This window comes from Orbicella faveolata, unplaced genomic scaffold (assembly GCF_042242905.1).
Source record: "Orbicella faveolata isolate gen_17 unplaced genomic scaffold, um_ofav_v1 contig_35, whole genome shotgun sequence".
In the NCBI taxonomy this organism is placed as follows: Eukaryota; Metazoa; Cnidaria; class Anthozoa; order Scleractinia; family Merulinidae; genus Orbicella; species Orbicella faveolata.
In genome coordinates this window covers 27,427,057-27,450,422 of record NW_028301564.1, presented here as the reverse complement: position 1 = coordinate 27,450,422, position 23,366 = coordinate 27,427,057, and the positions used below count along the sequence as shown (strand labels likewise).

The following is a 23,366-nucleotide window of genomic DNA, read 5'->3' as shown; positions in this document are numbered from 1 at the left end:
GACTTGCCTATATCCAAGTGTTTTTTTTTTCGTAATGTAAAAAATACTTAACGCGCTCAAACCAGAGTTGGACACTACCCAAATTGCATTGTGGGTTAAAAGTTGAAGCAGGAGCATATATCATCCATCTACTTCTGTTCGAAGTCAATACGTTTTCATGAATTTTAACCGGGAAAAATCTAGATACAAAGAGCTCCGTGACCTGGAAATTTTCTCTTCTGTTCGTTATCGGGTCGTTAGCTGGTGACCTTTCCCCAGATCGCTTGATTTCCGATGGAAGTAGCTCATTCGCAATGGGTTCCAAGGGTCCTTTACAGGTTTACTCAAAGGAATCTACAGAATCATGAAACTTGAGTCGGGCATTTCGCAGCTCCGTGATTCTAACGTGGGTTTGGATATCCCTTGTCTACTGTACAAAGGAGCTTACGGTTGTGCAGAAAAGCTTTACCGTGTTGTTCAAACAACCAGGTAAGTATTTCTTTGTTTCGTTCTGGCGTACATGCATTGCCATCGGAAGTGACTCGAGGTGAGAAAAAAACATTTTCTAAATTCTTGTTCTCGTTTTCTACATGTTTATAATTTACTTGAAATAATTTCCCAGCGCCCAAACCATGGTGTCAAGCTAGTGATGGTGTTCGATGAATTAAACTGGAAGCCGAATATTCGTATTCACGAACGAAAGTTGAATATCGAACGCCATATGCAGGAAAAGGAGAGAGAGAGTGGGATCGAAGCGGCGAGGCTACGATCGAGGCTATAAGACGATCACGTGGTCGGACTCGCGAGGAACGGAACGTTGATGCGTTAGGAGTCTTCAAGATGCAGCTCTCCTGTTTTTTCACTGGCACACTTGCCATGGCGCTAACGATTTGTACAGGTAGGGCAATTGTTTTTGGGTAGCTACTGCAATATACTGCAATTTATTGGTAAGCTTATGGCTCCTGGTAAGCTTCATCTTTATATTTCTTGTCATTCGTTTGATTGCGTGGTTCTGTAAGCAAGGAAGTCTGCCCCTTAGAAAGGTGTTTTCACTGGGTTCTGCCACCTTAAACGAACTTAAGCCGTCAATCATGTATGCACTAAACTAGATAACCTGAAGAAGTAATAAACCGCAAAGAAAGTGTTTCCGTTTTTGTAACAAAAAAAAAAAAAACTCTTGCACAAGACCACTCCAGAAATAATTAAAAAATATTCACGCTCGTTCAGTGAGCCGCAAAAAACGCACATTATACGGAGAAGAAATATCATAATTTATATATACACACGTCCCGAGAAAAAAATGCCTGTCGCATGAAAGGGTTGAAAAATATTTATATACGTGTCCATACCAAATCACTCACCCCTCCCCGGATCAAAAGTCAAATGGTTCCCACCTCTAGGTCCACCCCTCACTCACTTTGCATCCGTTCCACTAACAGTCACGTGCCCGGAACTCTAAAATTTTATTGGACAATATCGCTACACAAGGAGACCGATTTACTAAAACGAGCGCGCGCATTGCGAGTGCGAGCAGTGGAATTCAAAGATGTTTTCAGCATTTTTTGTGGTTCACATGGCGTGGATGTTGATGTCTACAGGTAAGTGTTTGAGTAGCAACTGGAATTGAAACAGCTACGAGTAGGATGGAAGACGAAATTGTAGCGGCAGTTTGTACATGTACACTACATTTATAGTAGCTATGTCAGCAGTTTGTAACTTATCGAGTGAATTTTTTCACCTTACAGTTGTATGTGTTTCTATGAAGTGTCATCTCTTAACCTAGACATCCCATCGTTTCCCCATGAACGTTAATTTCACTCTGACTTCATGTGAACATGTAGTGAGGCGAAATTCGAATGTTCTGCACGTTGCATGTGAGTGACTGATGGTTAGCAGTTTCATCCAGTGTATATAAATGGGGTCAAATGAGGAACGTTTGACACCTTGGCTTGACTACATGTAAATAAAAAAAAATGTATGCATAATAAATGTATGGGGTTATACGGAAATCTTGCCAGGACTAGATTTCATACTGATAGTTCCAGATAGCGCCCACACTTCGAGTCATCACCACACTAGTAACATATGTCTCGAATGAATTCTCTGAAACCAAACAAGGATCGTTAACCCCTAGCAAGAGTTTTGGCTTTGTACGTTATTTTATACAGTGGAACCTTTTTTAAAGGCACTGTATTAAGCGGCCAATTTCCAATGTAAGTACAAGTTCGACTGTGTTAAATTTACAAGCCTAAACTTTAGTTAAGCTGACTTCAGTCTAGATGATATATGCTAATTTGTGGGGCAAATAGTAATAGTTAATAGGCCCTTTGCAGGATCCGGTCACATGGTACTGAATTAATCACGATGGGACGCAAGTTACACAGACTTCCAAAACAAAGGAAAGTCCGGCTGGACTGGTACGAGTTGCTTTGTTTTGGAAGTCCCACTGCGTAACTTGCGTCCCAGCGTAATTAATTCCGTACCATGTGCCCGTATCCTGCAAAGGGCCTATTCTTACTCTTTTGAGCCTTTAATTAATCTTTTTTTTTTAAACAAAAAAATATATTATTATTACCATTATTTTATTTCACTTAAAAAATCATCATGCAGTTGTACTCTTGATAATGTAGTTGAATCTTAAATTGTAGCTTGAAACTTGCTGTTTTGTATCTTTCAGGTCAAGCTACTGCAGAAGAATCAGAGAATTATAAAAGTATATATGTTCCTAAAGGAACAAATTACACTCTGATGGCAGCCAACAGCATGCCACTGACTAAGACACGTTGTGACTACTCTGAAGCAAATGTTCTTATACTGATGAAGGAGGCGGGAAATGAATCCCCTAGTAGATTGGCTTCCATACCTCAACAAGAATTGAAAACAGACTTCATTATTGGGGTCATAACCAGCCAAACCAGAGAGATGTTCCAGCTAGGAAAGGTTTCTTTGCTCTGCAATGTGACAAGTACTGGCCATGATGAGTTCAAGCTTCATTTAAAGCTTGAGATTGTGATTCCGGGAATGACTACAAACCACCCAACATTTGATGAAGTCTATTTGGAGGTGAGATGCCTGAAAGGAAATGACGTCACAAGACATGAAGCTGGGCACTATCGCCTGGTGTACTATGAAACAAGTAAGTTCCAATATTCAGCAGAGCAATATTCATTTGAATAGTTACATTTACTAGCTTGGTAATATCTGCAATGACACGAGTATGTCTCTTGGACATTAAACAGCCAATCTGCATATATATCCATATGCATGTAATTTGATCCTGCTGTAAGCTCATTGGGTTGTTGTTGTTTTGTTTTGTTTTTTTTTCAGAAAGTTTACATATAATTGTAATTTGCTAGGATTCATTAGCATCCAGTAGACATTTTTACAGGTGTCACACAATATAAACAATTATTCATATTTTTTTATTGAAACAAATTAATCTCTTGCATAAAAGATTACTAGTCCTAATTTCCATTATCCACGGTACAGATGGGGTAAAAATTGCCTGTAGTGAGCAACTCAGTCCTAAGCTTTTAAAATAATGACTAAATATTAATTGTACTTAAATCTCTTGCAGAAAAATCAGTCCCACACTTAATGGAGAGTTTGTTTACTGTCACTATTTTTAGTTTCCTCTGCCGTTGACTAAATTCGGCGAATCCAAAAACAGCAAGCGTTCAATAAAAGTGCTCAGCAATCAGAGAACCGCAAGTAAAAAGTCGGTTCGATTTCACATCTTCACTTGTTGCATATTTGCGAAAGAAAATTGCCAAAGTCTTCTCGTGTTTAAATTAAGACTCGCGCGTGGATTGTGGCGTCTGGTTTATTTTGTTGCATGACAGGATCAAAAAAAGATAATTAATTTCGGCCGTGTGATAACTGAGATCTCTCGCCTCACTGTGACAAGCCAAGGTTTCATTTTACGCATCCTGCTGAGAATTTTTTTCTTGGGCAAAGCTCCTCATGTACATCTTATTTTTTACTTCATGTATGTCTCGAATTAATTTTACCTGTCTCAGATTTTTTTCATTCCTCAAAATGGCAGAGGGGAAAGAACACAAATTTTGAGGCTTCCCGGAGGCTTCCCCGCGCGCGTCTTTTGTATACTTTATGGCCACACCAAAGGAAACAATGTGTGAATTCAGGTTTGTTACATTTGCACAATGTAACTTTCGAAATTTCGCCGTCACGAGTAATCTATTAGACAACCCGTAACTGAAATATTTATTTATTATTTTTATTATATTTTGGGGGGTGATCCGGTCAATAGGTAGTCCACGGACTCGGTCCGTAGTGGGGGTCCGCGAACCTGGTGTCAGTGTTTTCGGGTTACCCCATGAATTGAACTTTTATGCATGAAGTAGACTACTTTTCGTTCTGACTTCAGAACTGCTTGTTTCTTGGTCATGCTCGAATGAGTTTTCGTCACATGACCTCGTTTTGCATACTAAATGAGACGTAAAGGCGTCTCCGGTTCCGCTACAAAAATCTAAAATTTAAGGCGAAAAATTGTGCGATTTTAAAAAGGATTTAATAAATAGTGGTAATTGAACTTCGTGGAGTGCAATTTTGGTCTGAAATCATACTTGTGATTTCAAATCACACGTATGATTTCAGACCAAATTGCACTCCACTCTGTTCAATTACCATTATATATTGTTATAATATGAATGTAAGAAGCATCAGTAATGGTATTATATTGTAAGTAGTGTAAGTAATAGTATCGTAAGTTAGGAAATTAATAGTATTGTTTTGTAGAGTAAGTTGTGCACATCTGTAATTGCATCGTATTGTTAAGTGGTGTAAGTAATGTAAGTAGTTGTATTACTGTTGTAAATAGTTATCATTGTTGTAATTAGTAGTTGTATTACAGTGTTGTAAGTAGTGGGAATCACAATTAAAGTATTTAAAAAAAAAACAGACAGGCCAAAGATAGTCCCAGTGGCCAGAAATGTTCTAACCACCCCCTGGCTAGGAGATTGTCCATCGCGTATGCACGTGGCATGGGCCTATCCAGCAGGGTGCTATGTCAACACAGTACCCTCAAACAATGTTCAATAACTGAGCCAAGTGCCCAGCAACACAGTCAATAGCAAGGTTATTTGACACTGAAAAGTTTAGCTAAGTGAAGATGTCAGTAAAAGACACCCTCCCCTTTCCCCTGCCCTCGACAGCCCCCCACCCCCTCCTCCCTAGGTTTATGGCCGCTGGCTAGACCTGGACGGCCTGGGTTCGGGCTTCGTCCGAATCCAGGCGAAAACCTAGCAAGTAATTGCTTTTGCAAAATCGCTCAGATATATATGTACAAGATCAATCAATAACTTTATTAAAGTGTGGAGCCTATCTAGCCGAGGGTAAAGACCCTCTACTAATTAAGGACACTTGAAAAAAAAGAGAAATTACAAAAATAATATTGAAACACTGGTACCTAATTATCAATTAAATCTAGAAATTCAGCAGTGTACTTCCAGTTTTCTGATTGTCTCACGACTCCCGGCTTGTAGCCGAGAATTGAACCTCATCGAAAATGGACAGGCGATTCATTGATTTTTGCGACCTGTAATTTTACACTGAAAAGATTGATAAAAAGCATTAAGTCATTGAACGTAAGAAACATTTTCCTCTACAAAGTATAGTACAAAAGAAGCATTAAAAGAAAACCAAACTTAATTAAACAAAAACTTCTAGACCCAAAAACCTACCCAAAGTGACTGGAACCTGATTTACGGCTCAAATTACTATTAGGACCCATTAAGCTTGTTACTTGGTATAACACTGGATTCCAGCGGGGTAGGACTTGCAAACCAGGGGCATTTTGTCACCGTATTTGTCCTTCCTTTAGCGACGTTATCGGTTATGAGTTCAATGTCTTGTCAAGCTTTTAAAATTCTTGGTCAATTTGACTCCTTACGGGAATATGATGTCAGGGTGACGCTCCGCACCAGGGGGGACTTCCAAATAAAATGGACGGGGGTGCTCGTCGTACCTATTAGAGGTTAAAAGGGGGTTTTGGTATCTCTTAGGGTGTTCTGCCCAACCTCGTTCCCAGGTTCCCAAGCCAGGGAAAAGACCCTGGGAACGAGGTTGGTGTTCAACCCTCAACATTTCCACAGTGGAAGCTTTTGCGGTACCTTATAGGGTATTGAGTCAAAAAAAATATGACAGCAGATATTGTGTTGTTTTAGAATGAGTACCTCTTATGGGTGAAAAAAAACTTCAAGCCACACCCATAAAACAAGATCTTGGTACCTCTTAGGGGTTCTCTTCAAAATTTCCGACGAGCATCTCGGCCCCGGCTTTGCTCAGATCTTCTTGTCAGATAGTCGTTCTTGATTTGTCATAACTTTCTTGATACTGAGCGAAAACTATTATTAAGTTATTTTCTCTCGCTTGCTTTCTTCGCGTGTTCCATTCAACTTCCACAGAGAACAATGCTCCAACGATTTTGCCGCCCGCTTCTTTTAGGTCGAGCTCAATAGTTCGCACCATCTATAGGAGGGCTAGGTTAATGTTCGAAACAATGAATAACTAACATAATTATTTATTCACACTTGTTGGATATGAGGCGATTTTATTTTTATAGCAATGTGCATGGGCAGTGCGCAGAAAAAGAAATCCTCAATTTACTTTTACCGCAGGAGCATCTCAGGGGTGTCCGGGGATGCATCCCCCTTACATAGAAACGATGAGGGTACTCATCGTTCCTAATTTCGATGGTGTTTAGCCTGCGAACAGGTTCCCCGGCGAGGGCGAGAAAAAATTAGACGAGAGGAAGCGAGCGGGGCGGAACGGGGGAGGCTGTTGACATTCTCTTAATAGCGCTTCTCCTTGAGACCAGAATCTGGTATCATGATCCGACTGGTTTAATCGCTGATTGTGATAGCTTTGAGATGAATATTTGACAGATCTTAACAACGGCTTGTAAATTTGCATATGATTTTTGCCGTGATCGAGAAAGAGATAATCATGTATGGGGAGCCATGGAAAAATAATCGAGCAAGTGCTTTGCGCTATATATCTAGCCGGCGTTTTACTGTTTTGAAAAAATCCTTACATGTCACACAAAATTGGCCAACCCCCCGCCCTTAAAAAAATACCATGGTCCGTCCCTTAATTGTAAAATGCATTACAATTCAAGGCCAATGTCGTTGTTAAAAGTTTATTGTTGTGGCTTGGGCGTATGTACGTGTCGCTAGTTTGTAGGTGTTATTGAACTCAGTAGCAAAGGGGACCCTAGTCAGCCTCCACCATTTTCGATGCTATCGAACTTATTGATATTGAACGGTGAAGCGAACTCTTATTACTTTACTGCAAGTTGTGTTCCTGAAAGTATGTTTAATTTTTATACCTTTAGTAGTTTTATTGTGATTTCCTTCGTTTCGACATGCTCCGAATAAAACACAATAGCCAAACGCTCGCATGAAAACAAAAACAAAGGTGTGGCTGACTAGGGTCCTTTAACGCCCCTACTGGCGGCTTAAGATTGTCGTAATGATTTTGATTTTCAGTTTCATAGTCGGAACAAACAGACGGGGAGATTAGCCGATAACCTTTAAATTAAACGACACCAGTACTTACCAGACCTACCGGAAAAGTTTTCTACTTAGCAGAAAACAGTTCTCTAATTATCTGGCAAATCGGCTAAACTTTTAACAAACGGTCCATCGTAATGGCATGACTAGCCTGAATTTTAACGCGTAGGGAGGTGATCAGATTGCTTCTTTATAATACACTCTTTTTTCATAAGAATACTGTTTTTCCGGCCGAGGTTGAATACTCTTATTTTTCTGCCGATTTTAGTCTGAAAATAATCTCGTAAATATTCTTAGATTATAACGTATGACATTTTTGTTTTTGAATATACTTGGTGTCTGCATGGTGTTAAAGTAATTTTGGAGCCAGTTTGCAGGCATTAAAGCCTAATATGACGCACGTAACTTCTTGTTACTAGCGTCAAACAAATGGCTATTGCTGTTTTTGATACTTTTTGGCTAGTTTTCCCGTTTAGAGAAAGGAATAATTTTAGACACTTTTAATTGTATTTACAAGTTTTCAACATAAAAAATTATATTCTTTTTAAAATGTTAGCCTCGGCTTTGTTCTTAAAATACTCTTAAAATTTAGCGAATTTCAGCCTCGATGTTGTTATAAAATACATTTTTACAAATGGTAATCAATTCCACACGCTTCCGTTGAAGACCAGTCTAACAATGGGAAGCTAGGAGATCTTTTCCTGTCGTCAGTGGTCATAAGTAAAAGTTTCTATCCAATCCTCGACTGAGCCAAATGCCGGCCGTTCGGAAGGGTTCTCATGCCAGCACTGCTTCATAAGATTATACCTACCGGAAAAAAAAACACTACATTACAGCAAATCACGATATTGTTGAATATAACGCAGAAAGACACTTTTTCTTACTACATGTTTTCCAAGATGATGCCCCAAGAAAATGTTGCAGTAACATGCGATGGACATACAAGATTCCCATCCCGGAAGAGTCGCTGCGCGCTAAGGAAACTAGACTTTTATAAGTTTGAGATCCAATCCAATAGAGTGAAAAGGACTTCTGGCCCCAGCAACAGCACTTTAACGAGGAGGATTGACATCAGAGGCCCCGTTCACACTACGCAAGAGGAATTGGAAAACGGTGGTTTCACTTTGAAAACGCATCAAATGTTTTCCGTCCACAGTGCGCCGGAGGAATGTAAAAACGCAACAATCACCGGCCATTTTGGATTTGTGTTTGAGGAAAACTCGGTCAGGGAAATCATATGATTATCGTGACGTCATCGTTTTCGAAAAGCTCCGTTTTCAAAATGTTTCCGTTCACACGAAAACGATCGAAAAGCTGGCATTTTCAAATTCCTCCGTTTAACGAGTGTTTTCGAAAACCCCTGTTTTGGTTAAGGATTAGTGTGGATGGTATAGGCCTAACCGTAAAAATAAAGCTGTTTTCAAATTCCTCCGATCCGGCGTAGTGTAGACGCTGCCAGAGAAGTTCTTAGCAATCACAAGGTGGGATAAGTGAGAAACACTTTCGGTGAACCGGCGATAATTCATTATTTTTTTTTTTTTTTTTTTTTTTTTTTTTAATAATTTTAATTTACAAAACACAGTTCTACAATACTTACGTTACTTACAATACGGGTCACTTATGCTGGCAATACAATACTCAATACAGTTCCTTACAGAAAATACAATTACTTGCAATACGGGCTACTTACACTGCTAACAATATAATACTCTACTTACGTTACTTGCTGTACATACAGTTACTTACAATACGTTATACTGTATATTGACTTTGAGGAGGGAGGAGTACTTCTCACTAAAACATTTAATTAAGACAAATTTTCAAGCTTGTATTTAATGTGTAGCTTACTGATAAAATCCTGAATGGAGATGGCCAGGCTATTTAACTTCATTGAATAAATATAATGGCGCATAAATAAGGTGGTGTAGTTGAATTTCCGTATTATTGCTATGTCGTGGGAGCTTGCAGTAATACCGAACAAGGTCTCCTCTGTGGTAGGAGAAATTTGACACGCATTCACTTGGTTGAACCAGCTCAAGACTTTTTGGGTAAACAATTTGGTAAACATACATTCGATAAAAGAGTGCTCAATTGAATCTTTATCTCCGCAGTATAGACATTCATCGTCCGCCTTAATACCAAATCTGAATAGTTCTTTCTTAGTTACTATCGTTCTATGGATTAATTTAAATTGGAACTCTTTGAGTTTAGTTTCCTTACAAATATTTTTTAGTGATTTAAAGATCTTAGTCCACACGTCCCTTTTTAAAGAGAGTTTTTCGCTCCAACGTTTAGGGCCCGTTTGATCTTCGGTGTGAATCTTGACGTTAAGCAAATTATAAAAGTCCTTTGACTTAGCCTTGTGCAGATTAATTTGTGTCGATTCGTTGAGGGAAAAGATATTATTATTTCCGGTAAAAAATGATTTGTTGATGATGTCGGAGCACTTGGCTAGAGACCTTAAGCGTTCCGGAATAGCACTAACAACTTGACGATACTGTAAAAAATTGGATTCACAGGAATATTTATCCCAAAACTCGCGGAATGTTAAAAAATTGCCACTTTCATTCAATAGGTCATTAATTGATAGAATACCCTTTTTAAACCATTCACTAAGGAAGATGGGTTTCCCGTCCACCAATATATCTTTGTTATTAAACAATACTAACCCCTGTTTTTGATCATACGAGTAAAGAGTTTTTAATTCGTTGAAGAAGTCTAGTATCTTCTTATAGAAGGGCGGGAGATCTTTCGAATAATTTGTGTCGTAGTTGCACCTTAGTAGAAAGTTTAACCCTCCCTTTCTTCTGAAATAGTGCTCTGGAATAATACACCAATTACTATTGTCCGAAGTCCGCAACAGTCTCGGGATCCAGGCGAGTTTTAGGGCTTTTAACATAATGTATTAGTGTGGACGGTAGGCCTAACCTTAGAAATAAAGCTGTTTTCCAATTCCTCCGATCCGGCGTAGTGTGGACGCTGCCAGAGAAGTTCTTAGCAATCACAAGGTGGGATAAGTGAGAAACACTTTCGGTAAACCGGCGATAATTCATTATACATACAAGTCTGAGCTCATGGCCGGAGTCCTTGGTAATCTGTGACCGCTTGCCACGAAGGTAAAAACTTCTTCTCCGGTCATTCCATCGTAAGGATTTTCTCCTGGAAACGTTTCAAATCGCTTATTAAGGCGTTGTCGACTCTGAAGATACAGAAGAAATGAGCTCAACAAGCTCATGCTAGGGGTCTAGTTCAAGAACCGAAAAGTACAGTTGTATAAACTACATTTAAATTCTGCTTTGTACAGCTCCAAGTCTACCTTTTGGACGTCCTTAACCGCTCAAAGTACAAAAAATTACAATAAAAATTTGCTTAGCTTGATCGTGAAAGCCAAGCTGTCATTAGCGGTTTTACGAGTAGGAAATTGATGCAGGTGTTTTAGTCTTGTCGGTTCCAAACTGTCGAATATTGTATTTCCTGGCCACGGAACTTAGTCGTGGGCTTCGCCTAAGCATCCGGGGTTGGATTGTCTTTCTCAATAACAGTGAAACCCCGCCTTACGGCCACCCCGTTAATGCGACCAACTCATTTTTCTGGCCCTTTGGTGACCCGGGATTGACGGGGTTCCACTGTACTATAAACTGATTCCAACGGTTTTAATTTAAGCTAAGTCTTTACTAGTGCGGGGGGCGGGGGAGGGAGGGAGGGAGGGGCTTATTCGAGAATGGGTGCTAGAAATGTTTTCAGAACCGCATACAAGAAATTACTCACCGAGAGTAAAAATCTCATACAGGACAATACCGTAACTCCACCTATGAAATGAAATGAAATAACCTTTTTCAAGCGTCAAAATACTTTAGCATACATGCTAATTCATGACACAACACGGAGCGGTTTTCAATTGAGTGTTGTAAAACCAAAACCAAAGTAATCACTCTGGCTAATCACAAAGGACACAGACGATCCAATGAATCAATCAAAACTTTAAGAAAACACATGTAACTGACGCGAAACGCGAGAAAACGTGTGCGAACGAGTCACGATTGGTTTTGATTTCACTTCTGACTGGATAGAAAGGAGGCGCGAGTTTCTCAAGCCAATCGTGTAGCCTCGAAATGCCAACCTTGATCTCTTTCAACTTACACATCACTTTTTGTGGTATGAACTTGACTTGTTAATGACTCAACTGCCATCCATTTTGCAGGCATCAGTCCCTTGAATTAATGACAATAAAACCAAAAATAAACAAAATAAAAGATACAAATGGCTGGTGCAGATGAAACTCGAAAAACAGTGCCGCAAAAGTTCCCGCTGTGGAATGTTTGAGGCTGAGCACCCTGAGAGGAACCAAAACCGATTTTTTAACCCCTAAAAGGTACCACGAACATTCCCGTCCATTTTATATAGGAGATCCCCCAGGCGTTGTTGAATACGTTAGGGCGACAGAGTCGCAAGCCGCGCAGAAGGACTTAACCTCTACAATAATGAAATTAGGAATCAATTGCGGTGAAACCAGACAGCAATACTCTCAATGATCAGCATGGTTAACGGAAGTTCCCACAGGCCCCATGTTTTGTTCCCTTTTGGATTCTCTTCTCCTTCGTCCGTTTCCCAGATCTCGCTCGCTCACTCGTGCTTCACATTCGCCAATTAGCTTTAGGGAATTTGCTGCTAACGTTCTGCACGTTCTGAGAAGTGAAATAATCTTGGGAACTTTGCCACAGTTAACCAAATAAGATAAGCACTCACCACGCATGCGTACTTACGTTAGACCTTCTGACATAAATTTCATTTCGCCCCAGATCTCTCGCCATTCCAAAATCTGTGATTTTACATCGCAGGCCTTCACCAACTAACACGTTCCTCGCGGCCAGATCTCGGTGAATGAGCTGTAGGGAGTAAAACATTTGCCACTTTAGAAAAGAGAGGAAACAATCTGGGTGAGTCTTGTATGTTCCGCAGTGGCTTGTCAACACTGAAAACAGACTATGAGAAGCCATATTGTTCCCAGTAACTGGTCCACAAGCAACCGTGAGATGATACCCACCGCAGTTTTCGTCTTGTTTCGAACGCGACGAATTGAAAAGTATGTTATCTGCCGGTTCATTTTCAGTTCAATAAAACCCTTAATATGGCTACTTCTTGCATAACCCAATCTTCTACCGCCTCAGATTGGCATGCAGTCACTGTTCCCTCCTGAGATGTGGCCAAATTAAATTTGCAAAAGTGCATTTAGCAGTTATTTATCTTTGTACGTATTTTTATCTTACCCCTGTAAATATTTATTATCATTATTAAACCTTTAAGTCCAACGTTATAGCTAGTCTGTTATACGGTTGTGAAACATGGCGTATGACTAAAAGAGATGCGACCAAGCTAGACGTGTTTCTACATAAAAGTCTGAGAAGGCTTATGAAGATCTATTGGCCTATGAAAATATCAAATGAGGAGATTCGAAAGCGGGCCAACATCAGTACCATCAGTGAGCAAATCTTCCGGCGGCGCTGGAAGTTTATCGGCCACGTTCTCAGAATGGATCCAAATAAACATCCCAAGACAGCATTAATATGGGCCCCAGAGGGAAGAAGAAGTCGTGGCAGACCGAAAGAGACTTGGCGGAGAACCGCAGAAAAAGAAAGAACAGCATTGGGTTTTGGCTCATGGAGCGAGGCAACAGTGGCTGCTCGTGACCGTGTGACATGGCGAAGGAGAATGTCTGGCCCTATACCCACATAGGGTTATGGTCGAAGAAGAAACAACGCTATATAAGAAGTAAATTATAAGAAATAAATTATAAATGTGCGTCTGTTAAACTTTGAGTATTGAAATAAATGCGTCACAAATATGAGAACAGTACATAAGCGAAAGAGAAATGGAAGAAACAGGAAGGAAAAAGGTATGAAAGCGATATTACTAGTAACATTCGATAGCACAAATCTCTACACTACAACAGACCTTCTGAGCCGAGATGAATTCCATCCCCCGAGCGATATCAGATGCGAATTTGTAAAGTTGTTGTGTTGGTATTTTCTGTGGAACGTCCGCACCTCTTAAGTTGTAATAATCATCTGTTTCTCCTTTGCTTTTCTTTAAATATCCCAGAAGATCCCCGTGAGGAACAAACTCCAGGATGACCAGAGGCGGCCCTGTGGGTAAAGAACCATAAAGTCATCTGTTGCTTCAAACTGACGATCTAATAACAAAACAGACGTCTCTTTCCGTGCAGGGAGGTCAACTGAGCTTACAATTCAAAAGTAGTGTCATCAGCATCAATTTCCCTTTTTCTAAAGTACCCTGCGTAGCTGGTGGGATTGTTCGCGCTGGGGCAAATTTGGCGGCGGGAGAGCGTCTTGGCTGCGAGGATAATGGTACGTGAGGAGCGGCTTGTGTAACTCGATTTAACGGTTTTGTCACTCGAGCGAACAAGAACACCGCCAGTCACGCAGGCTACTTCATTGGAATAGATTAGAAAATAGCCCAAAGAAAATACGCGCTCTGATTGGTTGAGAATTTACATTTTGGTGATGAAAGTAAACAAGTTGTTTTCTTGTTTTCGTCGCGGTGGCTACTAACAGACATAGAAAACATGTTCTCCGTGTTTCTATTGGGTGATAGAAACACTAGTGAACGTTTTGGAGAACTCGAAAAAGTCGTGGGAGCATTCGCCTGTCGACTCATGTTGAGCATTTCTCGCTCTCCTAAACTTCCACTTGTGTTTGTATGACTCGATAGAAACGCGTACGGAACATGTTTTCTATTTTTTTAAGTATTGCCTAATTGTATGACCTCTCCTCAGATTTTAGCGACTTAAAATTTCTCTTTAAAAATGGTGATTATGACTATTATTGACCATTATAACAGTTATAATAATTTCAATGGTTTACAAACTCACTAAATTCTTTTCTTCCTTTACATCGAATGACGTCCTTAGTAAAACAGCCCAGCAATTGAATCACGTTTGGATGAGGTTTAAGTTTCTTCAGCAAGTCCAGCTCAGACAAGAGATCCCTGAGATCTGATTTCGACGAATTTTCTGTAACAGATGTATCATAAGTGCGGACATTAATATTACTACAGTAGAACACCGCCTTACAGCCACCTCGTTAATACGGCCACCTCGCAATATATAACAGCCACTTTATCCTGGCCCAAGCAAAAGCTCAGTTAGTCACTGTAGCCGGTTGGTGATAAAGTGACCGCTATAACGAAGTGGCCGTAAAGGGGTGACCGTAAGGCTGCGTTCCACTATTCTAGGTGATATAAATATCTTTCCTTAATTTCTCTGGAAACCATGAAATAAGTAATGAATAGCTGTGAATAAACAGACATTGATTTGACAAAACGCATTACTTTAATTTTAAGTCAGTTAAAAGTTTATAACTGACCTAATAAATATATCTTAATATTTTATATGTCTCCGAGTTGATGCTATTTCTACAATAATTTAATGTTATTTTAGTTACCTTTTAACATTTTAACAGCTACAGCGGACCACTCTTTGTCACCCGCCACGTCAAACGCAGCGCCCTTCCGCACTTGACCAAACGAACCACCACCGATCCTTTCAAACAAGGATAGCTAATCACGTGACACTTCCCAATTGGTGTCAGAGAGCACTGGCGTGTATGGTGACTTGATCTCGCCAGGAGGCCGCAATGAGTTCTGGTAAAAAGTTTCATTCTGATATCCGTGCTCCTGTAAGTGACGGGTTCTCGTTTTAGGAATGACGTGATTTGATTGGTCAGTAGGGTTGACGCTTGCGCAGTGTTGAGCTACCTCTTTGTCATGTAAGGGATTTGAGAGTGTATCTGAGAGTGTTCCAGTTAACGTCGAATGCTTGCATTGAAACAAGTTGCCGGTTTCTCTTCTTCTCAAACTTTTGACTCTTGGTTTAGGTTGAGGGCGCTTGGGGGGTTGGGTTTGAACTTTTCCATGGCGCATGCCTGTGTTAATGGTTTCGCCTTGCATGTTATCAGGGTCCACTGGTTGAAGATAACCGTCCGTTTCAGGTATCTGGATTTTCCTGCATTCTTGATTTACCTCTCGCACAACACCAAGTGCACTAACCTCTTCCGTTTCCATGGCAATTTTCGTCTTTGCAGGATATCTTCTTTCGTGGATGACAGGCTTGTGGATCTTTTGATTCTGTTGACTCCTTTTACCACTCCTGTGAGGAGTAAACGTCGAGAGTGCTTCGTGAGACCTACAGTCAGGAGTTGTTGCGTTCAATTCAGATTGAGCTGCTGTTAGTAAAAAGCATTCTCCTGTTCTTGATTGGTTGGAACCCCGTTGCGTGTTTCTCACTGATGCTGTCAGTTCTTGTAAAATCGACGGTGATTCTGGGATACTTAATTTAGATTCCACTAGTGTTACGGATCCACTTTCATGGGCAGTACCTTAAATCTGCAAAAAATTACGACTCCAGTCAGCGGTAAGACGCTGATTGCTCTGAAAGAGGGCCAAGTGCGACACGCTTTGCATTTTAACAGAGGCGTCAAAAAAGACGCGAAACGAGTACAAATATCCCACGTTATAATCCATCAAATATTTTCGCCCGCACGCGATTGGTCTAAACACGTCACGTGACTGAATATGCCCCAGCTTAAATTTGGGAATATCTGAGTGGTTTTTCCCCTTCGTGGCGAAAACATTTGAAGGATAATAAACACAATAGCCCCAGTTGACTTTACTGAAAATATGCTACGATATTTGTTCTCGGACATCATCTGTTCCTCGATGCTCACAGTTTTCTTCGAGCTTCACTCGCGGAAAACTGTGAGCTTCGAGGAACATGTAAGGACAAATATCCGAGCATATTGGTTATAAATCCCGCACGAGCTCCTACCACATCTAGTGACAAATGATTAACCAGAAAGGTTTCACTTTTAAATATTACCAATCTGTAAAGTGTTGAAGTAACTAAACAAGAGCGAATGAAAGGATCAGAGAGTTGATCTCCCATACAGGCCTTATTCCCAATGTAATCTCTTTCACGTTATTTTAAGACATTGCATCCAGTTCCTCCGCGGATAATGTTACCGCGCGCGTTGCATGGATGTTTTCGTCGAAAATGCAAGTACGCGCAAAGCTTCTCGGGCTGTTCACGTGACCTAATTTCACGTCACAGGATTGGCTATTTCTAGACTCTCCTGGGATTTCTAAACCTGGGGTGTTATCTAAAAAGAACTCTTGATTTGAAACTTGACTTACCGCCACAGAAGCAACATCCTCTTCTGATGTGAACGAATAAGTGTGAGGGGCAGAATACATAAATGGAGTTATCCTGTGATAACAGAACAAATTCCAACTCATAATTTGTTACTTAGCTTGCATCTGTTCATGTCTGATTATTTCAAGAGGTTGGCCGAGAATTCACACCAGAGCAAAAGTCAAAAACATCTGGCTTCTGTGAAATGGCACCATATTAAAAAATTGCTCTGAGATACCTCTCTCTACCTCAAGCGATCAACTGCCTGTTGCTTTATGTGTCAACTATTGGGTTTGATTCGCTAACATGGCTACAGACTCTCCTATTAAAGAGGGTTACCTCCATCCAGATATTACACGCCTAAACTACCTGAGAGGACCAATGACAGTAATGGACAAGCTAATTAAGATTTCAAAGTATTGGACTGGTTATGGGGATGCCACCGATCTCACATCTCCGTGGTTAGACCAAATCAGGACGAAAGAGCTGCCATTCGATAAAGTTAGGTGCGCACATGCGCACATGAGATTTTTGGCCAAACTTGTGTGACCATTGCTTTTAAAGGAGCTACGTCATGGTTTGGGCATCTTAAAAATCTTAGCCTAAGTTTTTTAAGTTCGTCGTTTGTAATCCTTGTCAATCTTCTCTATCTTTAACCATCCTTGCTCTTGACGAACAGTACATACCCTTTTACGTTTTGGTGCCCTGTTTGATCTGGAAGAAACGGACAAAAGTTATTCATTATACTTCATGTCAAGCCTAGGTGGTCGCGCACGGGAGGTGGTCGCTTACGAGAACTTAGACCATACTGTCCATACTGAAGGGGTCAAAATTTTGCCTCATAAGCAAATGGTAACTGTACAGACTTACTTCATGCATCAATGCCCATCTAAAACCATTTAACAGCGCGCTCTTATCAGCCAGAAAAATAAGCTTTCATTTGTTCGCTCCTGATAAACTACCTAATAAGGTTTACCGGTAAGGAACAATTCTTACGATACTGGTTGAGATTGCTCCACTCTTTGAACAAGTGGGCTAGCTGGATATTACATCTGTAAACTGTTTTTCTCACTTACTTTTGCGTGTAGTTATTTGTTATTTACTGTTGTTAGAGCAAGTCCTCATCAGCATTTGCTGCCATTTATTGACCTGCTTTACCAAATAAAGAATGCATGTATGTAGTGGTTCACCGTTAAGCCAGGAGTGATCAGGATTATAACGAACGCTGCCGGGCAAATTGTTTACACAGTCTGACAAAATATTTCATTTAAGTCATCTAAAATCTTTTCTACTCTGACGTTAACGGGAAAATATCCAAAGACGGTTCTCCTAAGGCATTACAGATATTTACTTACTCTAATATTTTCCTTTTCTTCTTTTACGCTGTCTTCGTGCAAAATGAACCACCACCACTAACATCGGTATGCACAAAAACGCACTAACGGCGCCCCAGATGATGACTTCCTTCCCTGTGGAATCAGACTTTTCATTGTTGCTGTCAAACGGTGTGACTGAAGGTCTATGCTCAGTCGAAACTGTAAACAAAAACGAAAGTGTTCTGAATAAAAGAAAAAAAGCAGCATGTATCAGCACTATATTCTAGTGAGACATTACATCTTTCCCACTCCCCTGAGACAATTTGGCAATGTTACTGATTCTAAAGCCCGAAACGTTACCTAACCTGGGGTGGGTGGGTATGGAGGGTCACCCTCCTACCACGGGCATCGCTTGCATCTATTGGATGTATGTGAAATGAGCGAGGAGCAGGCTATAGAGAAAACTTAAGATGAAAACTTGAAAAGTTTCCACTTTTCGGTCGTCATATTACTAACTGTAACGATATACGATCGACAGTTTTTTAAAACGATCGATTTTTTACTTGCACCACTAAGATGCAAACATTTGTAGGTACATATGCACATGTAGATCTTTGTTTTACCAAATCCTTGTTAAGTTAATATTGAATGATTTTTGCGTTCTTGAATTGAGTCGAGAGTAATCATACACATAGCTCTTGCTAACCGAGTTCGAGGTCCGTATTTGTAAGTTACGGACTAAGTGTTTTCATCATCGATTTATGACCGAAGCAAGCGCGAAGCGCGCGGATATCATAAATCGAAGGGGAAAAACGAGGATCCTTAACTTAAAGTGTGGACTGAGAAGACGAGGTTAGTACGATATTTATTATATCTCTACTGTGTGTATGACGGGTTTGGGAAGGATTTCTATTTACGCGGAACGGCTTTAAATTTCTGACGCACCTCGAAAGCAAAGCGAGTCAATTTTAAATCGTTTTTAAGTCGTTAGCACGCTTTAATACACAACGTAGAGGAAAGTTTTGAACTTTTACTTGCTATAAAAGTTAAGAACACTTGGCGATAAATCACGAAACAGGTCGAAAACAAAACAACAAAACAAAATTAACTTTCAAATTTTAGCGGGCCGTTCAGGAGAATGCGGCCCACTAAATTGACCAATCACAGCGCGCGTACTAACTAAGAGATATAACAATAAGAATGAAGTTTTCTCTCATTACTTTTCTCGTTATCTGAGGAGTTAATTCCTCTTGATTTTTTATGCGTCTTGGACGTGGCAAAGGGTCAGTAAACGTTAAACATTGAAACATAGAGAACAATGGTATCCTACCAGCGCTATCTGGAAAATCGGTTGATATGGACAACATTTTGTCTCTTTCTAACAAACTCTGCCCCCATCGATTCCAAGCTGTTACGGTGAACAAGTAAGATGTGTCAGCGGTAAGTTCTTTGCGGTACACAAGACCAGTAACATTTTCGCGTAACCTTGGTTTGTCGTGTGCCACTCTGTCCTTGGTCACGTGCTCAACTCGGTGCCAGACTGTGTACAACGTCACCCAGACTCCTATACTGTAAACTGCTGACCACTGTAGCGTCCGGTTGGCGTAGCGAACAACCTTGTTTGTGTTCAATATTGTTGGGCTCTCGGGGAGAACTTACCGGTAAAAAAAGGAAGTTAAAATCAAGTTCGTTTAATGTAAATTGAACGAAATTCCATCTAATTTTGTTTTAATCAAATCGTATGTTTTTTTTTTTTGTTTCATTTGCAGAAACGCCAGACAAGGCTCGGCCCATTTTGTTTTACTTCTGTTATTTCTTTTATATTTACTAATTTCAATTATACAGATTGAAGTGATAATAACAATAAAATGATAAAATTCACAACTTAATAATTACAAAAGTTTATACGGAATGCATTGTCTCTTTTGAGAAGCTGGTCGAGAGAAAGCACGCCATTTACCTAAGCATACATTTCTCGAGAGGCCTATTTATTTTTATTAAAAACTGGATCATTGGATAATGCAATTCCGCAGTTTCATTGGCTTAGCCATCATAGGTTATGAGCCAGTATGCTACGCTCTACAAATATGGAAAGCGTTCGCGTGATTTTTTTGAGGCGTTTTTATCTTTATTTCCTTTTAGTTTTCTATATTTTGGGGGGCGTTTTTAATAAAACAATTATTCCACACGCGCTTGTTGGATGTGAAATGATTATAGCCAACTCGCGCGCTACTCGCCTCGTTGGCTGTCAACCATCTCATATCAAACGCGCGTTCGTGGAACAAATTTCAGACCTAAAGTCTGTGAGGAAAACCTGGAATATGCATAATTATGTATTTTCTTACAATGGAGTAATTCTTGCACTGGCTTCTTCCCGTTCTTATATAGAATTTCAAGCCTTCATAGTCTACTCATATCTTCTCACTTTGTGCGCGCCAAAACAGGACAACAGACGCAAAGTTAGACAACACGCTAAGATCTTGTCGCGTTTCAAGTAAGGCATTCTCAGCAGCTTACATATGCCTTGTTTGATGCCGTTTGATGCAAAATTACGTCACGTATATATTAGTTTCACGTGAGTCATTAGGCGGACGCTAAAGGAGTTCTAAAGTTTTCTAAGGCCTTATTTACAAGCAATTAGGGTCCTGGAGGGTAGGGTAACCCTCTCACTAGAGTTACCCTTCCAAGAGGGTCAAACAAAGATAGTCTGCGTTTACGGGCAAAATGTTCCAGGTAGGGTTACCCTACTACCTGGGACTGAACTTTGGCCGGTCAGTTTCAATAAAACGTCAACAAAACGAAGAAGCATTTTTCCAGAAACATTCATAGTCTTCATAGCTCGTGCATGTTTCCCCAATGTTTCCCAGTTTTGCCATACGGGAAACACTGTCTCCAGCATCAATTTTTGTTTCAAGCTGCAAATTATGCTTCCGCTAGACGGCAGAGAATTTTAACGAGAATCCGAGCATGCGAGCAGGTACAAAAATTTTGCGAGCACGAAGGAGCGAGCACGAGCAAGCGAGCACTCATTTAATTTTTGCGAGCAATTCGAGCAGAGGCCAAATTTTGTGAGCACTTTCAAATTTAATGGAAAGATTCGATACCCCTCGCAATATGATACCGAGGACAAGTGACATAACGCATGACCATCTTTAAACGTGGGTCGTCCGCTGTCTTCGCATTCGGCAGCTAGCATGGCGGCCTTTCGGAGACCGGCAAGTCGGCTGGCAAATCAGGTGAGCAGCAGATAAATAACATGTGGCCCGGCCGCTTTGTTAAAGACAAAATATGTGCAGAAACGAGCAAGGAATGTTCCACAATAATGCTAATGCTGGTGAAAGATAACGGCGGAAAAGCGACTGCGTGACACTCGGTATGTTTTCAAATGACATGTTGTCACGTATCAGACGAATAACAGTCTTTATTCTCTGTCTGTGTTTTGTACCCAGTCTGCAGTTTTGTAACTAGTCTGCATTTTGTACCCGCTCTGCAGTCTGCAGTCTGTATTTTGTGCTGATCGATTGGGGTAGCATGTGGTAACACCGATTCGATTTTCTCCCCAGGCGCTATCTCATGCTTTGTTTATCCGAGGACCATATTGGACTCTGGGGCACAGCCGGTAGAAACTCACGTTTACAGCCGTAACACTCCTCACATTTCCCCCAAATTGTTCCCTTTTCCTTTCCTTTGTCCGCCATGTTGAATTCTAAGGTGGGTTCTCGCTGTACACTCGTTCCAAGACTCCCGTTGCCTGTTCTCCGTTGCCCGTTGCCCGTTGCCCGTTGCCCGTTGCCCGTTACCAGTTTTAGTAACATCCCGTCTGATGTGCTGCCGTGCTACAGTCAAACCTAATTGCAATTTAGTTCGGCACGACAGAAGCATGGCTGAACTGGGCGTAAAATGGACATCTCATTCAAAATAACAGTGAAGTAGAAATGTGTTCATTTAGCTGAAAGTATACTGAACCTCTTTTCAAGATCTTGTCGAAGAATTTTCTATGATTTCACTAGTACGAAATATGCAAATTTGCGTAGCTTGTGTTCGCACACAGTAATTGACTATGCATATACTACGGTCGGTCGACAATAACGAAGCGAAAAGTTACCTCACCTTCGAATATTGTTTGCCGACATCTCTGCTTATCTCTTATGTTAAAACTTTTTTCAACCATTGATCCGGAGAAGTAGGCAGGAGTGGAGTACGACTGCATCGCATTTTAACTTGTATTTCGGCAGGACGTAAAATGTCGATAATTTCGATATTCGATAAAAACCGATCATTGTCGATCGTTGTCGATACCAATCAATCGACAAATATCGGAGATCGATAAAAAGTCGATCACAAAATTTATTGTGATTGTCGACTTTGTTCGATTATAATTGATTTTGATCGATTTTGATCGATTTCAATCGACAAGTATTGGAAATACAAAAAACGATGTATGGCGAATTTAGCCAACCTAGCGGAGAGGGAGGAGAGTCGTAGCAGCTTGTATTTGTCAAATGTTGAACTGAGTAAAAACACTGATGAAAACAAAATGTCAGTTTACTTTACTTAACTTTTTAATTACTTTGCTGGCCTCGATTTTTTCCTGCATCTAGTCTAAACTTTGGCCCGTTCTGTCCCCCCGAAGAAACACGACTTCGAGTTCCCAGGATCTCTCATCTCCCCCGCCTAGAGAGGCTCTGGGAACTAGGTTGGTTTGAGTTATGTTACAGATTGCGATTTAGTTCATTTGATTTAGATCATTGGTTGTTCAGGTTTCTATTTAACTTTAATGCCATACATATTTACTTTAGAGCTGTTTACACTTCCATAAAAAAGTCATTGGAGCTATTATTGGTTTGGTTACTTGAATTTCGTAGCTGATTGAAACATTTGTCTGCATTTTTGTCAATAAAATCGATAATCAGTTGAAAATCTTGTGATTATCGACTTTTATTAAATCCATTTTGAAATCACTGGTTATCCTTGCAATCTGATTGGCTCTCAATGGTGCGATTTATTCACGAATCGCACTATTTTTTGGTCTAAAGCGCATCTTTTTCTCAGCCATTGAGAATGGCACAGTAAAACAAAACAACCAATCAGATTTCAATATTAGTTTAAAGTAAACAATAAAATTTCAGGAAAATGAGAGGCAAAAAGCCATTGTGTGGAGAATTTAGCAACTACTATTGCCAAAACTTTGTTGTTACTGTTGTTTTTTTTTCCAAAAAAAATTGACGAATGTAATTAATTACAGTTTCTAAATGACGATTATGAGCTTCTTCAGGCTGAACACCTACTTTAATGGAAGTTTCCAACTTTCAGTGTCCATTTTGACGAATATTT

General features: G+C 40.3%; 1 protein-coding gene and 1 pseudogene across 2 annotated transcripts; one reads left to right on the top strand and one right to left on the bottom strand.

Moving 5' to 3' along the window:
- Positions 1-85: 85 nt before the first annotated feature.
- On the top strand, positions 86-5,443 carry LOC149104092 (uncharacterized). The gene is made up of 4 exons (XM_089273056.1): positions 86-468; positions 602-877; positions 2,657-3,115; positions 3,557-5,443. The coding sequence occupies exons 2-4, from the start codon at positions 820-822 to the stop codon at positions 3,622-3,624; spliced, it is 585 nt and encodes a 194-aa protein (XP_089129182.1). The 5' UTR covers positions 86-468; positions 602-819; the 3' UTR covers positions 3,625-5,443.
- A 2,119-nt stretch (positions 5,444-7,562) lies between these two features.
- On the bottom strand, positions 7,563-20,288 carry LOC149104091 (uncharacterized; annotated as a pseudogene). Its single transcript, XR_016202195.1, has 13 exons — positions 20,270-20,288; positions 19,213-19,686; positions 18,134-18,251; positions 17,403-17,430; positions 16,719-16,791; positions 14,972-15,904; positions 14,401-14,541; positions 13,464-13,654; positions 12,275-12,397; positions 11,652-11,722; positions 11,280-11,320; positions 10,574-10,670; positions 7,563-8,318 (listed from the first exon to the last, which is right to left on the bottom strand). The product of XR_016202195.1 is annotated as an uncharacterized LOC149104091 (transcript).
- Between the last annotated feature and the right edge of the window lie 3,078 nt (positions 20,289-23,366).

Excerpts from the sequence above, each read along its gene's own strand:
- LOC149104092 (XM_089273056.1), top strand. The coding sequence starts at position 820 with ATGCAGCTCTCCTGTTTTTTCACTGGCACACTTGCCATGGCGCTAACG. Across the intron at positions 878-2,656 it reads GGCGCTAACGATTTGTACAG|GTCAAGCTACTGCAGAAGAA; the intron begins GTAGGGCAATTG and ends TGTATCTTTCAG. Across the intron at positions 3,116-3,556 it reads CCTGGTGTACTATGAAACAA|AAAAATCAGTCCCACACTTA; the intron begins GTAAGTTCCAAT and ends AATCTCTTGCAG.